The sequence below is a fragment of the Anser anser genome, assembly GCF_964211835.1.
Source record: "Anser anser genome assembly, chromosome: Z".
NCBI lineage: Eukaryota > Metazoa > Chordata > Aves > Anseriformes > Anatidae > Anser > Anser anser.
Window position 1 is genome coordinate 25,873,265 of NC_139723.1, and position 15,616 is coordinate 25,888,880.

The 15,616-nt window shown below is 37.3% G+C and overlaps 1 protein-coding gene and 1 long non-coding RNA gene across 7 annotated transcripts in view; one reads left to right on the top strand and one right to left on the bottom strand.

Annotated features, from left to right (window-relative positions):
- LOC310889824 overlaps nt 1–2,467 on the top strand; it is a 97,796-nt gene extending 95,329 nt beyond the window's left edge. For both annotated transcript variants that reach the window (XR_014576823.1, XR_014576825.1), the window contains one exon: nt 2,346–2,467. This is a non-coding gene — a long non-coding RNA (uncharacterized lncRNA). The remainder of the gene's footprint in view (nt 1–2,345) is intronic.
- NUDT12 (nudix hydrolase 12) lies at nt 137–13,213 on the bottom strand. Of its 5 annotated transcripts, XM_083817922.1 has the most exons (8): nt 11,736–11,941; nt 11,144–11,194; nt 10,601–10,814; nt 7,437–8,032; nt 6,346–6,513; nt 4,449–4,562; nt 2,284–2,483; nt 137–1,475 (listed from the first exon to the last, which is right to left on the bottom strand). In XM_083817922.1, exons 3-8 carry the CDS (start codon nt 10,804–10,806, stop codon nt 1,365–1,367), a joined length of 1,395 nt encoding a protein of 464 aa, XP_083674048.1. In that variant the 5' UTR covers nt 10,807–10,814; nt 11,144–11,194; nt 11,736–11,941; the 3' UTR covers nt 137–1,364. The 5 variants fall into 5 exon arrangements, with proteins under 5 accessions (XP_083674048.1, XP_083674049.1, XP_083674047.1 ...); XM_083817923.1 differs by lacking the exons at nt 11,144–11,194; nt 11,736–11,941 and adding an exon at nt 11,992–13,213; XM_083817921.1 differs by lacking the exon at nt 11,144–11,194 and having other exon boundaries at nt 11,387–11,940.
- Nucleotides 13,214–15,616: the final 2,403 nt, after the last annotated feature.

Below are 15,616 nucleotides of genomic sequence, written 5' to 3' on the forward strand. Positions count from 1 at the left end.
TTAGCTGTTCCAAGACTGTCAGAAGTGCTTCCTGCTTTAAACCTTGATGCGTTAAAAAAAAAAAAAAATGCTGCCGTAGTATGAACACTGAATAGAGAGACATAACATTTTTACTGATTCCAGAGTCTGTACAGAATTTTGAAACAAATCTTGCATAGTTTATTGATTTAAAAAATATTCAAATTGTTCTGAATAAACAATGACCATTTCATAACAAGTTAATTTTTATGACTATCATTGTATTTCCTCCTGTTCATTTGCATTTTTTATAACACTGCAATGTCTGCATTATCACAGACTACTGAATCATTACATAATGAAATTAATAACAACAGTATACTTTTATAAACTTCCATTTTAAAAGGATATATTCTTTCAATAACACAATAAATTAAGGCACAAATCTAACTATAACATTAAATATCCATAAGTAATTATTTTAATTAACATATTGCCTTCTCAGTCTTACAGCTGGGGTCAATATATTTCTTTCAACTGTAAATTCTTAATAGCAGTAATAATCTAAATGTCTCAATTTGTATAAAACAACTTCGTATATATTTTCAGATATTATGTCTTTTAAATAATCTTTTCTCCTCCATTACTAATTATCAGAGAATGAAATAACTCATTGGCTAGGGTCAATAAATACATTATCATCTTGGTTTGGTTTTCCAATACATTATTCATAAATATTGTGTTATACCTTTAAATTCAGGGTGACGTAACTGTGTAACTGGGTGAAATCAAACTGGAAGAATAAATACCCTGCTTACAGTGTTATTCATGTAAAAGATAAAAAGTACTACGTATTCACCATTGAATGATGCTATTAGCTTAAAACTAGCTGTTGCTGATGGGACTCACAGCAATGAACAGTGACTGGTGTTTTTTGTGTTATGTAGAATTTTAAAAAATGGAGACAGGGAAAAAAGAGAAGGAAACTAATATGACAGAACAGGAGAACATAAATACAGAGTGCAGGCAACAGGCAAGGTTAGGCCTTTTTGTAATGTGACTCCTTCTAGTGGTGGACAGGAAAATCCAAATCAAACATTAGGAACATGATAGTGACAGGCATAATAATTTGATCAAACAAAAACAAAGGAGCCTATGCAAAATAAAGTATTAATTTTGCCTAGTTGTTTCATGATTCCTTGGGATAATCACTGTGTTATTACTCAGTTTTCACTGAGGTCTGAAAAAAATTGTAAAGGTTTGCATATTCACTTCAGGAAGCAAAGCAAAGACTCAAAAACTTACACGGTTGCACAAACATTAGATAAACAGTTCTTTCTAGTTTATTCCTAATTTTAGCATCCACTAAAAGAAATAATTCAACTTAAAGAAATCAGTTATTTGGATTAAAGATTAGCATTCATTCCAATCCAATGTTTTATCAGCTGGTGTGCAATAGCTCGACTTGGTGGTACAAAGAATGAACGCTGATTTCCTTTAATGAGAACTTCCACGACCTGCAATAAAAAGAGATTCTTTTTGTTAGAAGATAGAATATTCAGAACTAACACTCATTTAAAATAATGTTCTCAGTGCTGTCAGAAATACACTGAGATTATAGGCGACTAATTTTCCCTTCAAGTTGACTTACAGAGTCACAACACTTGTAACTGCTAGGCATTTGTATAGTGTTACAGGAAGTTTAGCTTATAAGTAGCTTGTGACAAAACCTGTGAAAACTACATTGTATAAGCAATCGTTCTGCTTTCTACTCATAAGCTCTTTCTGTGAAAGTTTATTTTTTTCTCTTTTTCATTTGAATTTCATATTAATGCATAGTAAACTGCATTCAATACCAGAGTATTAAAAAACTAGTTCACGGAAAAATGATTCAGATTAGAATTCCCAGAATTTTTACCTAAACCTCACCTCCACCCCCAACAAATCTGGTAGCATGCTTGTTTGGAGAAAGTCAGGTGACGAACAGTATTTCTGCCAAAATGCAAGGCACAGGCTTGTAAAGAAACTGGTCTAAAATAACTATAACTTGGATATCTCCCAAAAGGAAGAGGTGAACAGCTAACTGGTAAAAATGTCATAAAATGGACTTGCAGGTGACCCCGTAATTACTATGCTCCTTATCAGTATCTGCCTTCCACTGTTTGTGTGTAACCTACATATACAATATAATGCAAATGTAGTATGATAAAATGGAGAGTATACTTGCCTATTCAACTTGCTGAAAAAAGAAAGTATCTATTCTATGCCAGAAGTGATATAGTCACAGACTAATCAATATAAGAAGGAAATTAAATTGAACTTTACTTGTTCTCTAGTGAACCAGTGGGCATCCTCTATTTCATTCTTGTCAACTCTAATTTCTGTAGACACTGCAACAGCTAAGCAGCCAATCATTAGGGAGGAGGGCATTGGCCACGGCTGACAAGAGACATACTGAACATGGCCAACTTTGACTCCAGCCTCCTCTTCTACTTCTCTTCGAACAGCATCTTCTATTGTTTCGCCTAATCAAAAAGGGCAAAGAACCAACAGCTGATGAAAATACTCCAACCAAGGATTACATCCTGTGCTTTGAACTGACTCATAAGATTTGAAACTGCAGCAGACAATTACCTATAGACATCCAGTTCACAGATCAGGGCACAGACCTTAAACATGGGATGGTGAAGTCTAACAAGGTAAAAATAGCCACCAAAGCAAAATGTAACTTCGTAAATAAAGTATCATAATTTCTCCATCATACTGTTTATTTCCTGAATTGATAATTTATCATTCATACAACCTATCATTACTCTGCTTAACACTTTAAGAATTGGGTAGGAAATACATTGTTCCTTAAATGAATTATGAAATACAGATTTGTTTGTTTAAAAATAGCATTGTGTTAATTTTTAGGTTTTCTGTATGATTGTAACAGTAAGTAGCTAACTTGAAAATCGACATTTAAAATGGCAATAATAAGAAAACAGAGACTTAAGTAGGCTTGCAGATTTCTGTACTGTATTATTCACTTTGCCCGATTCATTCATTGTCCTAATCTAAATAATTCTCCAAACTTAAATTGCAGTGGAAAAGCTTATTTCTACATTCATGGAAGACTTTATTAGGAAAAGGTTCTTTGCTAGAGAGGGCGGTCAGACAGTGGAGCAAGCTCCCCCCGGGAGTTCAAGAAGTGTTTGGACAATGCTTTCAGACGTGGTCTGATTTCGGGGTGATCCTGTGTGGAGCTAGGAGTTGGACTCGATGATCCTTGTGGGTCTCTTCCAACTTGGTATATTCTATGATCCTATAACTTCTGGATGTACACGTGGAATACTGATGGTCATAGGCTTACATATGTATACATGTCCTGTGTTATAACCACTAATTACAGATTCATTAGATAGTCCATGCATCAGTATGTGTTTATTTGAAGATAATTGAAAAATCCTTTCAAGTAGTTCGAACCATATTTTTTATACAAATCTCAATATACCGTGATGTTTCTATACATCTCACCTTGTCCTATCAGAAAACTAACCACTAATATAACAATCTTTTCAGTCTTTTGTCTTTACATCCAGTTATGGAATTAACTTCTGAATAAATTTCAAGATCTGTGGATGTTTCCTTCGCCTTCTTTACTAAATGATAGACCAAATATTATTTTAACTAGCAAGTGAACTCCTAAGAGATAGAAGTTCTAGTGCAATTAAGTTCAACTGATCAGAACTGGTAAGATCAGCTACTCTTAAATTTTAGTACGTATGCTTGAAATCGGTATTAGAAAGTGTGGGATAAGAATGAAAGTGGTGAAGAAATAAACATCCTGACTTTTCTTAAATGACACTTCAATCATTTTACTCGTGCTGTAACCATATTTCATTTCCATACCGTTACTGAATATGGTTCAGCATATATTTGTACAGTATAGTTATAAATTACACTTTAGCTGGTGATTAAGATGTATTCACAATATAAGAGTGTTTTACAACTTTTTGTAGCTACCAATAATTTTAGATAATTTCAAATATCATTGCTAAATACAGTTAGCAAAATCTCTTTACTTTTCTTTCTCTTATTACGAAATTTCTACTTATCTTCCATAGAATCAATCACATAAGCATATAATTTATGCTTTAACTCTTATTCTTCCTATACTGAAATCCTATTTCCCAGATTTCCTATACTGAATTCATATCACCACAGAAAGTTCCTTTATATATTTTATTTTTTTTTTCACTTAAGTATATGATTTAAGAGTGAATGATGAGAAAGCTATTTTAAAATTGTATTTACTCAAGTTGCTTTTCGCTATTAAAAAAAAATCAATTTCTGCAGAGTATGGTAACTAGCGTGTTTATTATAACAACATCTAATATGAAGAACATTTATTTGACATAAAACAGAAGAAATCTCTATATTATTTTAAATGCACAATACTGATATGTGAGAAAACCCATCAGATAAGGGAAAATGAAATTACTTACCAGGTTCTACAAATCCAGCAAGACAAGTAAACATTCCTGGAGGAAACCTCTTTTGTCTACCTAAAAGGCAGTGGTTCCCATCTGGATGGATGACTTGCATTATCACAACAGGATCTGTAATGGATATGAAAGGAATATATTACAACTTTTGGGGGACCTAAAAGCAGCAATAAAATTCAGCCTATTCAACACCAATGCATATACAAATGAGACAACTTTAAGTGCTTGAAATCAAAACAGTGTAGATGCCCAGAGCAAGTTGTTATTTTATTTCACTTTGTTTGGCTGTTTTTTTTTTTTTTTCTTCCCGGTAAGATACTATTTATTTTGTTTTGCAACATGCTTTGTGAGTGTATGCCAAGGTTAGGGCATAAATTACCTGCAACCCAAACATATAATCTGTTAAGAGTATAAACTATACATCCAGCAGATAACAACAATTTCATCAACAAATACAATTTACTACCACCTCCTCTACATATACAGGTTTGTAGGCTGTACTTTTCACTACACATTGAAGAGCTAGGTATTCTAGTTACAATGTAAATACTGACTAACCTTTTCACTTTTTTCTTCTGTTTGCTCTCAACCCTTTATCTGGTGGAGCATTTTTATCTACTTTTCACTCTTGGTTGTTTTATGTAACTTATTGTTTCTTGCTAAGTATTTTCTCCTATTGGTATCATTCTTTTTGTCATGACTTTCTGTATACAGTTCACCTACCCTCTTCTTCCCTTTTAAATTGCTACTTTATTACGTATACCAATGTTTCATTTTTAGTTTTTGTTACCTCTGCCTTTATATATTTTTCTCTTTTTAATATTAAAAGACTTACTTCAGCAATTGCTATAAGCAATGATTCCAAAGACTGTTGTCCTGCGCAAAGGTATCTGCCACTTGGCACAATGCAGAATTTGCAGTGCTGCTGTCTGTAAACTTTTTTCAAAGAAAGGCATAAGTAGAAAATGCTGGTTCAGCTGTCCTTCCTATATAATCCCTTTCTTTCTCTAAATTTGTTGTGTTAGAAACTGCAAAGAAATGGCCACTGGTATTTTAGCAAGCTTCAAAACAGCCCATGAAAGAGAAGAACATGGCACAAGTTTTTGATTATTACAAAGGTATGTCTAGAGCATGTAATAGAAACTAATTCAGAAATACAATACACATGCAACGGAAGTTCTGGAAAGAACTACAACTGCAAAAGAGAAGACAAAGTAGGGGAAGGAAAGGTGATCACCATATGTTGTCACCAAACAAACCAGGAAAGAAAAAGGTAATTTTTCTTTCCATGTCGTCTTTCCATCACTACCACGGCAATTATAACAACCTCCTTTGCAACACATAAATAAAAGAGGTTATAAAATATATCAAAGCTTACATTCTGGGTAGAAATAGGCCTGGCAGTTTGCAGTTGACAATGAAAAGTCAAAGCCAGTAAAGATGGCTAATGCAGTTGAAGAGGCACTACAGAAAAATGAACACCATACCAGAAATTTGTTACAGAGCCAAACAGATTATTTCAAGCTAATAGGACTTTTGGTAGGTGAGAAAACATGCAGAAAAAATAGAAAGAGTAAAATGTGACCTTCTGGACTGTTTATATTGTTGGAACATCTAACTAATATAGCTGCATTGTGACAAAGACTGATATTGTCACTGCAATTTCTGTCACACAGTACAGTACAAGAGAGAGAAACCTGAATTTCTTAATCCTAAATATAGCTGAGACACACATAATCTTGACAGAGGTGAACATGTAAGTGCTGGGACAGAAGCTGAAATAATTAAAAAGAAACTGAGTTAAATAAATAATTAAATAATAAATAATTAAATAAATAGTTAAAAAGAAACATGCATATAATCCCTTTTGACCAAGTTTATCTTACAATATCCTCACCTACTCTTGGATATGATGTGTTGTGAACACCTTGGAGACTGGGACAACCTTCTTTTAGACAAGTTTTCTTGTAACCCCCTTCTTCAATCTTGGTTGCACTCCCACATGTTGGGCAGAATCGGTAGCGGCTGTGCCATGCTAGAACAGATCTAGCCTGGGCTACTACACCTTTTAAAGAATACAATGAAAATAATTAAGCTCACACACTAATTCATTTAAGACTTTAACATTACACAAAAAAACAAGTATTAAAGTTCAATGTAAAAATCAAAGTAGACTACTGCTTAACAACGTAAGTTGAATGATGCAAGTCATTTAAATCTTTCTTTGCAGCACAGCATATGCAATATTACACAGTATTATGTAGACACAGTGTAGACATAGACCAATTTATTTGTTTGGAATATTAATTCAGACCAATACAACCTCTTTCTCACTAAAATTAATTTTCCTGGGTGAAGTGCCAGAATTTTGTATCACACCTTTTTTTTTTTTTTTTTTCCAGATGGAAAAGGTACTTCCTACAGGTATCTTGACATAATAATGCATTGTCCTATCTAAACTTGAGGTACAAGTGGAGCTTGTCCTTTATCATTCTGTAAAGGCAAAACTATTACAACTGCAGTTGTTGCAACATGTCCATGACTTTAATTCACACTGGGATCTTAACTTTGCAACACTTGCTCAACCTTTTTCTTCTCAGGGAAGTATCCAACAAGCTCCTACTAAGGACTTAGCTTAATTTCTTGTAATGAAAAGTCATTAATGACAGATTTTTTTTTTTCATTTTAGAGTAATGCACATGCATCAATATTAAAATACTATTATTTGTAAAATCATGATGATAATAAATTTTACAGTTTGCTATTCACAGTTGCAGATGTTAGCACTTTGCAACTGCATATTTTTACATATAGAATTCTTCACAAAGCCACTGATAGACTGTTAATTTTTTTTCTAAAGCCACTGAAAATACCTGATTTTCAGTGAATACCTTTGCTGTGGTTTGTCTTTGCAGCATACCTCAGTGTATCCTAAAGCATATTCTTCTGACCACACATTTGATTAGTGTTGCATTTTATGCATCTTACCAGCTTCCTTTTCAGTTAGCTGCAGTAGTGCCGGCATTGGTGGGTGAAGGAAGTAACAGTCCTCATGCTTCTCTTTGAATTTCTCAGCAGAAGTGGGATCTATGCTAAGAGCAAACCAAGCAACTAACCCATCATCTTCTTCTTCTTCCACAACCTTTTCATTGCGAGCAGCCATAAAATTCTTGTTGAACTTAAGTTCAACTCCAAGAAAGATCAACGTGACTTCTTCTGTTTGGCTCATATAGTGTTCCACATCCTTATGATACAGCCTACAAAGCTTGACTTCTGGTGGCTGGTACCTCTCCGTTCCCATACCCAAAGTAACCAAAGGACTTAGATTTGAGAAGAGTATGTATACTGTAGCTGGATGGCTTTGTTTTTTGCTTAGCCACTTGGAATCTGTTCTTTTATCGCTTCTTCTGTCCAGAAGCGTCATGCTAAAATAATTTTCATACTCTTTCACTTCAGTTGACAGAAAATTAGGCTTCTGCCCACCCTTCACATTAGCCAACAAATTAGCAATGTGCTTGTACCCCCAAAATTTAGCAATGTCCAGAGCTGTCTGCCTTGACTTATTAACGATGGACCTGTCACACCTACAGAAACAGAAAAGAACAGTGGCTATCAGTGTAAGGTTGTGCAAGAAGAGTTTAAATACTGTATTATTATTATTCACAGCATATACATCTGATAATATATAGGGGCAGGAACTTTCCAAAACTCAGCAACTAGGTCATTCTTTAGGCTAAATAGTTATGGTGTTGAAAAATGATCTTACTTCATTTTATTTTGCTAAGGTCAAATCCCACATTTATGTTGCACTCCTGGTATTACTTAACAAGGTTCATGCCGTACTAGAGCAGCGACCAATTAATTAAAATCCCAAATACTGCAACATGTCAAAAACATACTAAAAAAACACAAGAAAACTTCTCAAGACCCTTTACAGGTGAAACTTTGTAGACCAAGCCACAGCTCTCTTTGGACTAACCAGTAATACAAAATTCAGTAGCTTAATTAGCATTACTTTCTAGCAGCTACCAAGAGCAACATCAAAACAGTTGTAAGACTAGATTTACCACAGAATAAGAACCAAGAATATGGCTTGCGTTTAGTGGGAGAAGTAGCACTCTGAACTGTGGGGAATGAGCTGGTCTATAGGCATCTCTTTGTTCTCATAACAAAGCAAAATGAAACAGTTAGGAAAACAGTCATGGCAAATATTCAACTCTACTGAAAAAGATCTCAGGTAAAGGTGGATTGGGAAGTCAAAAAGAGCACGCTGTTTTTTTGTTTGTCAATTTTAACTCAAGTGGCTAAGTAAAACAAAAATAGCACTGTAAACTATAAAGTACACCGTAGATGCTGGGTCATACTAATCAGTTTTTAAAACCACAGGATGCCAATATATTACTATTGCTGATACACAGGTAACTGCACCACAGGCAAGACTGTTTTTAGTTAAGATTTAATATTTAACTGAACAGTTTCTGAGAGAGTTTGAGTACATTATAGAAAAGCATTCAGAGCTTAATTTAAAAGCTTTTGGTGCTAAAGACCTAAAGTTGCCCGCTTATCTTGAAAGATTAATTCTCTTTAGTTTAAAATCTTACCTTATTTCCTACTTAATTTCCTACTACTCAGACACAGAATCTTGTTCTGATTTTGTCTTCTACTTAGTGTCTGCTCAGGTACATGAAGACTATGATGAAGCTGTTATTTAGTGTCTTCTGCAGTGGCCCAAACTCTTTAGATCACTATGATCTTTCTTTCAGTCTATAAACATTTCCTGTAGCTTTTCTCAAGCATGTATGAGTAAAAAAATGACTAGTTATCCAGGCTCAGTCTCTGGAATGTTATATAATATTACCTTCATAGTTGTACTTGATGTTCATGTTTATGCATCCAGCAACTGTATTTGTCTAAATGGTTATTATGACTAAACCTGACTAAAATGAAACCAAAGAGACTGAGGTAACACATCAGTAACTACATTCAATTGTCTAAGAGAATGGCCATGAAAAAGGCATCGAAGAGCAGAAATTCACTCTTCTTTACAGTAAGTGCAGCTTCAAATGTTGTTAACCTGTTTACCAAACTGGTAAATTCTCCAAAATCTCAAAGTATTACTCAATGCACAGAGGTTTTCAATCCAGAAGATCTGGCACAGTGAAGCTCCTCTGCTTGCTAGAATACACTAATTATGGTGCAAAACAGCAGTTCATCTGACACTCCATGCTGAGATCCAGCAGAAAGTACAGCATCTGCGTAGGGCTAAAAAAAAAAAGTGTAAAAATATCCTGGAGGCTGTGGAATGACGTGCTTGAGATTACTCATAACCACAGAATGAACTAGTCTAGCATGGCTCCGTAATTAGGGTTGCAGAGAAGAACAGATCAGCCTTGATTAAGACAGAGCTCCGCTGAACTCTCGCTCTCATTATGAAATGTTTTCCATTTGAAACATATCGATCCTAACTTTATTCAGGCTTTGGAAAAATCTTCTCTGAAGTTTCAAAAACTTTGCAGCATTTTGTGCTTTTCTCAGTGTCTTGCCAGACTAGAACTACAGGAGTTGAAGATGGACAACAAATGTATTAAAACAAGTCTTTGACAAGCAAAGAACATGCATGGTGTCATAGTGACTGAATAAAAAAATATGACAGCTGAAAGAGGAAGGAAGACACATCTAAAAGAAAAGCAGCATGAAATTCAGAAATCACTAACTTTGGTGTAGGTACGTCTGTCATATCCTACATAATGGTCAATATGTCTGCAAACATTCTGCACTGTAACATAGATGCAAGTGGATTACAATTAAACCTTACGGAAAAAGCCTAAGTAGAACAATCACATACATCAAATTTATATTCAGAACAGTGTTTGGAATGGGGTACAAATTCTGTTCTGTTCTGCAGGTTTCTGTGAGGACTGACAATGTATCTTTGAAGATCAATAATTTTAGGGATCCTTATATCTTTTCAACAGTTTTTAGCAAATAGCACAATCCAGTTATAAAATGACACAAAGCATGTAATTCTGAATTTTAAGCCTGAATATTCTTCCACTATCTGTTGAGTAAATTTACTTGTTTGACGTCATATTTAACTGGACAGAAAGAAATTTAGGGCAGAACTCTTCAGTGGGACCTACTAAACAGCTTACCCTTCTTCCAGAAGAATCCGTACTATGTCAAAGTGTCCATTTCTTGCACCATACATCAAGGCCGTCCAGCCGTTATCTGCAGCTGCATTGATAAGTGATGGTGAATGGCTGAGCAACGCTTTCAGCTTGGCTGCATCTCCAACAGCAGCAAAATTATGCAGCTGAGAAATCATTTCCTGATGGAGGTTCTTTTCAAAGCCTGCCATTGTCTCAGCTAAGTTGGAAAGCAAAAATGCATGAAAACATATCAGCCATTAGTAAAAACAATTCAAGTAAACGACATAAATTTAATGCTATAAAGGCAACCCAACACTGTCACCAAATTGGTGATATAACAGTAAAATTCTTATAATTAGCATGAAATTGTTAATCCTCAACAAATCTTAGTCCCACACATCACCAGACATGCCAAATTTTTACCCTAAAAATCAAGACTCGTTTGAAAGAGGCTTAAGGACAAGCATATTGTACTATGAAATTGAAGCCTATTTGAATATGGAAAACATGTTCTGGTTTCTGATCAAACAAGTACACAGATAAGACCTTTGAACAGTGCAAAAGTCCACTCCAATAAACGAATCTCGGTCGGATATTCTAAAAAAAAATGCAAAATAAATGTAAGACAGCAGTCCCCTTCCAGGGAAAAGGCCTGTTCACCTCACTCTGAGGCGCTTTTTGCTGAGTGGATCTCTACTCGGGAGCGGTGACAAATTAATTTAGTAACTTGCGCTATGACTCCTGAGGTTTCGATCCCTTCAGAGGGCAGTCTCTGCGGCAAACAAGCACCTCTGGCATTTCAGGGGCGTTCAGCGCCACCAAACTCCGTTGTCCACCCTCCTCCAGAGGCCCGACGTTTCACAACCCCCGCGGCATCTCTGAACAGCATTACAAACACAGCCGCTGACGCATGACTGACTACCAAAAAGGGCCAAACTCGGCTTTTCGCCACGAACAACGCCGATGACCTGCGCGTTCACAAACCCACTTCCCGCCCCGAGCCGCCGCCAGTGCCTGGCGTTGGCCAGGCACCGCCGGATCCCAGCCCGGGCAGCCTTCGGGGGGGCACCGCAGCGCTGCGCTGACCAGGCGAGGGGGGCAGCACGGGACGGGGAGGTGCTCGGGGGAGCCCCGTTACCGTGAGCAGCCCGGTCGCCGCGGGGAGCTGGGCTCCGGGCGCCCTTCCGCCGCCGTGGAGGCGCGTCCCGCCACCGCCCCGCCCCGCGGGCCCAGGCCTGCCCAGCGCGGGCGAGGCTGGAGGCTGGAGTCTGGGAACGGGACTCGGCCTTCAGGGCGGCTGGGGGAATGGGGGAGAGGGGGAGAAGGTTTCGGGACAGAGTTTATGCTGCCGGCAGGGTGAGGAACGGAGGGACGGCTCGACTTGCGGGCGATACCTGGTTTTAGTTACGGAGACCAGCCAGGCTTTGTTTACTTGTTTATTTCCCACCACGCTAACAGAAAGCAAAACCAAGTTATCAATAGAACGCACGAGTGTTTGCGAGACAAGTGGAGCAAATGATACGCAGCTGGGGGAGGTAGTTAAAAGGGAGGCCGGAAAGCCTAAAAACACCAGGAGGCAGGTTAACATACACACTTTCATTGATGCTGTGGAAAGCTTGGGGAAATCGTGGCTGCACCAGTCCTAGAGGAATGCGTGTAGTTAAGCTATCATTACGTCCTAGGAGCTACCAAAAGCGGCATCAGAGTGCACTGAATAAGCACCAAGAGCATGGCCTGTGGTTAGCTATCCTCGGCGGAGAACTAGCCCTGTGAGATGCACTCCCTTTCTATCCCCAGTAGGAGCAATGCAGGAGCGAAGCAGTGAGTGTGTGCATGAGGAATTGATAGGAGTATTCTTCCAGACAGGAACAAATGGAAAGTTAAGGGATGTGATTTTAATTTTGCTTAATCAGCTGGAAGCTATCTAGCCATACCTGATACAATGAGGGTCATCTATCCATATATCAATAATTGTTTCCACCTGGTGAAGAGCTGCCACCAGCCCTTCAATACGTGATTTCCAGCGGCATTCTTCCTTTCTGTGATTATTAATGACTGAAGTAGGAAATAGTTTTCTCATTGTAATATGTGATAAATTAGCGGGTGTTTGTTCATTGTCTTTAAAAGGAATTCAGAGGATCTGCTGAGAAGATAAGGTTTTGCAATTTACGACCTTGTTAAGGGGGAAGACTAAGCAAGTAGATAGTGGGGAGGGGGTGTTGGATAAACATCATTGGTAAAACAAAGACTCTGTGAAATACTGTTTCCCGCTTCACTACCCTCCCCCTTGAACACGAGCACAACGCATGATCATTGAAAGAAAAACAACGACCCCCAACAACGAACTGCGCAGCTTCAGAAGGTCCAACAAGTCCTGACAAACCGAAACTTGGATGCTATAAAACGGCGACACTGAAAAAGGAAAGTTGCGTGCTGTGGTGGAGCGGAGACTCCCCAGCCGCCCAGCGCTGTTTTGCTTGTGCCTGCTTACTTAATTAATAAAATATTTCTGATAGACCAAGAAATTTGTATGGTCTCACTTATAACATAATAGACATTCAAAGGCACAAATTACTTATCTTCTTAGTAGTGTCTTAAATCTGCCATATATTCAATTATCACCACGCAGCTTTACATCCTGATCTGTGTAATAAAGTCACTGATCTCACAGGTGGGCTGAAGCATTCTTTGTGTTCAGGCAACTGAATCTCGTCTGGTAGCATGCTACAGAACTTTGTTTACTGGAATAACTCATGTTACCCTGATAAAAGCTTAGAAACTTGCTTTCCTTGTTTGGACAAGGAAAAATATCAAGAATAAGAAAGCATCTTAGTACACAGACAGAAGATGAGGAGGGAGACTAAGCTGAGAGATGGATATTTGGGAATTCAGAAAGAAGCATATCGCTTGAAGCTTCTATGAGACGAAGTATAGGCAGTTTCCTTAATGTTCATATTCAAGAATATTTATTTCATGAATTTTCATTCATGAATTTTTAAAGGTTTTAGTTCTGCTAACAAGTTCAGTTATAATGCTGGATAAAATGTTATGATTTCTCGTGGTTATGTGGAACTTTATTTAATCACAGCTGAATTTTCTAAGACGAATTTAATGGTTCTTTGGAAAAATATGCAATGTTAACTGTCACTTTAAAAACTTGATACCTTTGAAGTATTTAGCATCTAAGTAGTGCTTATTAAGAGGGTCAAAGTGGTGCTGGACTTTGGTATGATTCTTGAATCCTTGAACTTTGGAAAAATATATGCGTATGTGAACATATATGTATGTTATATAAATACAGTCTAGTATAGCCTTTGACTTGACTGAGTCTGTTAGCTCTTTAGTAGTGGGGAACATTGTTGTGAAGTGTATTTATAAGGCTTCTGGAGTTTGAGTAAGGTTGTCAGTGTGAGAATGGAAATGGGTGCTGCACCACTAATTTACTTCAATCTCGAAAGAGTCTCTAGTGGCTCTGTAATGATAGTGACTAATGATACTGTCTTCAAAATGCATGCTGATTACTGCAGACAACAAATAGAGAGTCATGTCTGAATGCTCTGATGCCCTATTCATTTTGTGTTGCAGCCTCTAGAAAAAAGTTGCATGCTCTGTAAAGAATGTAACAGTGCCACTGGGAGCACTAAAATGTGCGGGCAAAATGGAGTTGAAGTGTCTGCAAGAAGTGAGACAGCACTGCTCCTGTTAGCCTAAAAGATGGCAAAATGATAGTACAAATGGGAGAGAAGCAGTCTGAACCGAAGTGTTGATCCTCAGTTGTTTCATAACCTTACCTGCAAAAGCTTAGCAGTATACAGTTGTTACGAAAACAAGCTCTTAATGTTACTACGGAAAAAATGCAGAAGAGACCTCTTTGAGCCAGAAACTACCGTAAGTTTAGGTTCTACCACAGCATGGAACTGTTCAGGGATTCCCCATTCCTGAAGGTTAAAAAAAATAAAAATAAATTTTAAAATGAAGAACCTCAAAGAGAATACTTTGAACTTCCCCTGCCTGAAGTGGATGGGGGATATGTAAGGAAAATAACATCAGTGAAAGAATATGATTTGCAACCCTCCCTAACTGAACATTCTTTGAAGCAATACCTCTGGGAAGTTAATGTTTCAGACTCTTAAAGTCTGTGTGTCTTCCCCACATTATTAGCTAGAAGACTGCAGAAATAAATGGCAACATGGACTACTAAAATTGGAATAGGTTTCCTGTGGTTCATTAATACTGTCATAAGTACAAGGAATAAGTGTTTTCCTGCAATGTGTCAGGGTAATTGGATCTTCCCATGAGATGCAGATGTTTTGATGCCAGGATGCTAACCTGGAGAATTTAGGTGCCTAACACTAAAATGTATTCAGGACTATGCATCAGAGGAGAGACAGTTCGGATGACTGGGAGTGTGTTCCTAAACACCCTGTGTTTAGTGAGATCTTGGACACCTGACAGACTTATTACCTCCCTGTACCAGATAACATCTGAAGATACGGTATCTGTTGAAGCTACAGTCTACGTGGAAATCAACATCACACGAAAATGAAGAGAACTGATATTTACTTGCACGATGCAACATTAATAGGTTGATCTGCCTTTTTAATTCTAATGGGTTTTGGGCTGGCTGACCATGTAGCAACCTTTATTCACATACCAGCTCTGCCTCAGCAGCTAATATCTGTAAAGAAATGAGCCAATAGCACAATTGTAGAGAGAAAAACCAGTTCTGTCCCCCCTACCCCCTCCACTTCCACCCCTGAACTGACTTTAGAATAAAGAAATCAGTGTAGAAATGAGATATCTGTTTTCCAAGTTCGTGTTGTTATCTCTGGTATGAATTGTCTTTTAACTCTTTCTATATGAATTACTAGGCTGTGCTGAGAAGAAATCTGTAAAATAATCCAGTAGCTATCAGTTCTTTCTGGGCTAGGAGCACTGGCTAGCTTAGTTACTTAGGCTAATAGATGCATCAAAAATAGAGTAAAAGTATTTTCATGTCCTAGACTATTTAGAAAGAGA

Coding starts and splice junctions, on each gene's coding strand:
- NUDT12 (XM_083817923.1), bottom strand. CDS start 10,806: ATGGCAGGCTTTGAAAAGAACCTCCATCAGGAAATGATTTCTCAGCTG. Junction 8,033..10,600: donor CGGATTCTTCTGGAAGAAGG/GTAAGCTGTTTA, acceptor CTGTTTCTGTAG/GTGTGACAGGTCCATCGTTA. Junction 2,484..4,448: donor TGCTGGATTTGTAGAACCTG/GTAAGTAATTTC, acceptor CTTTTTGATTAG/GCGAAACAATAGAAGATGCT.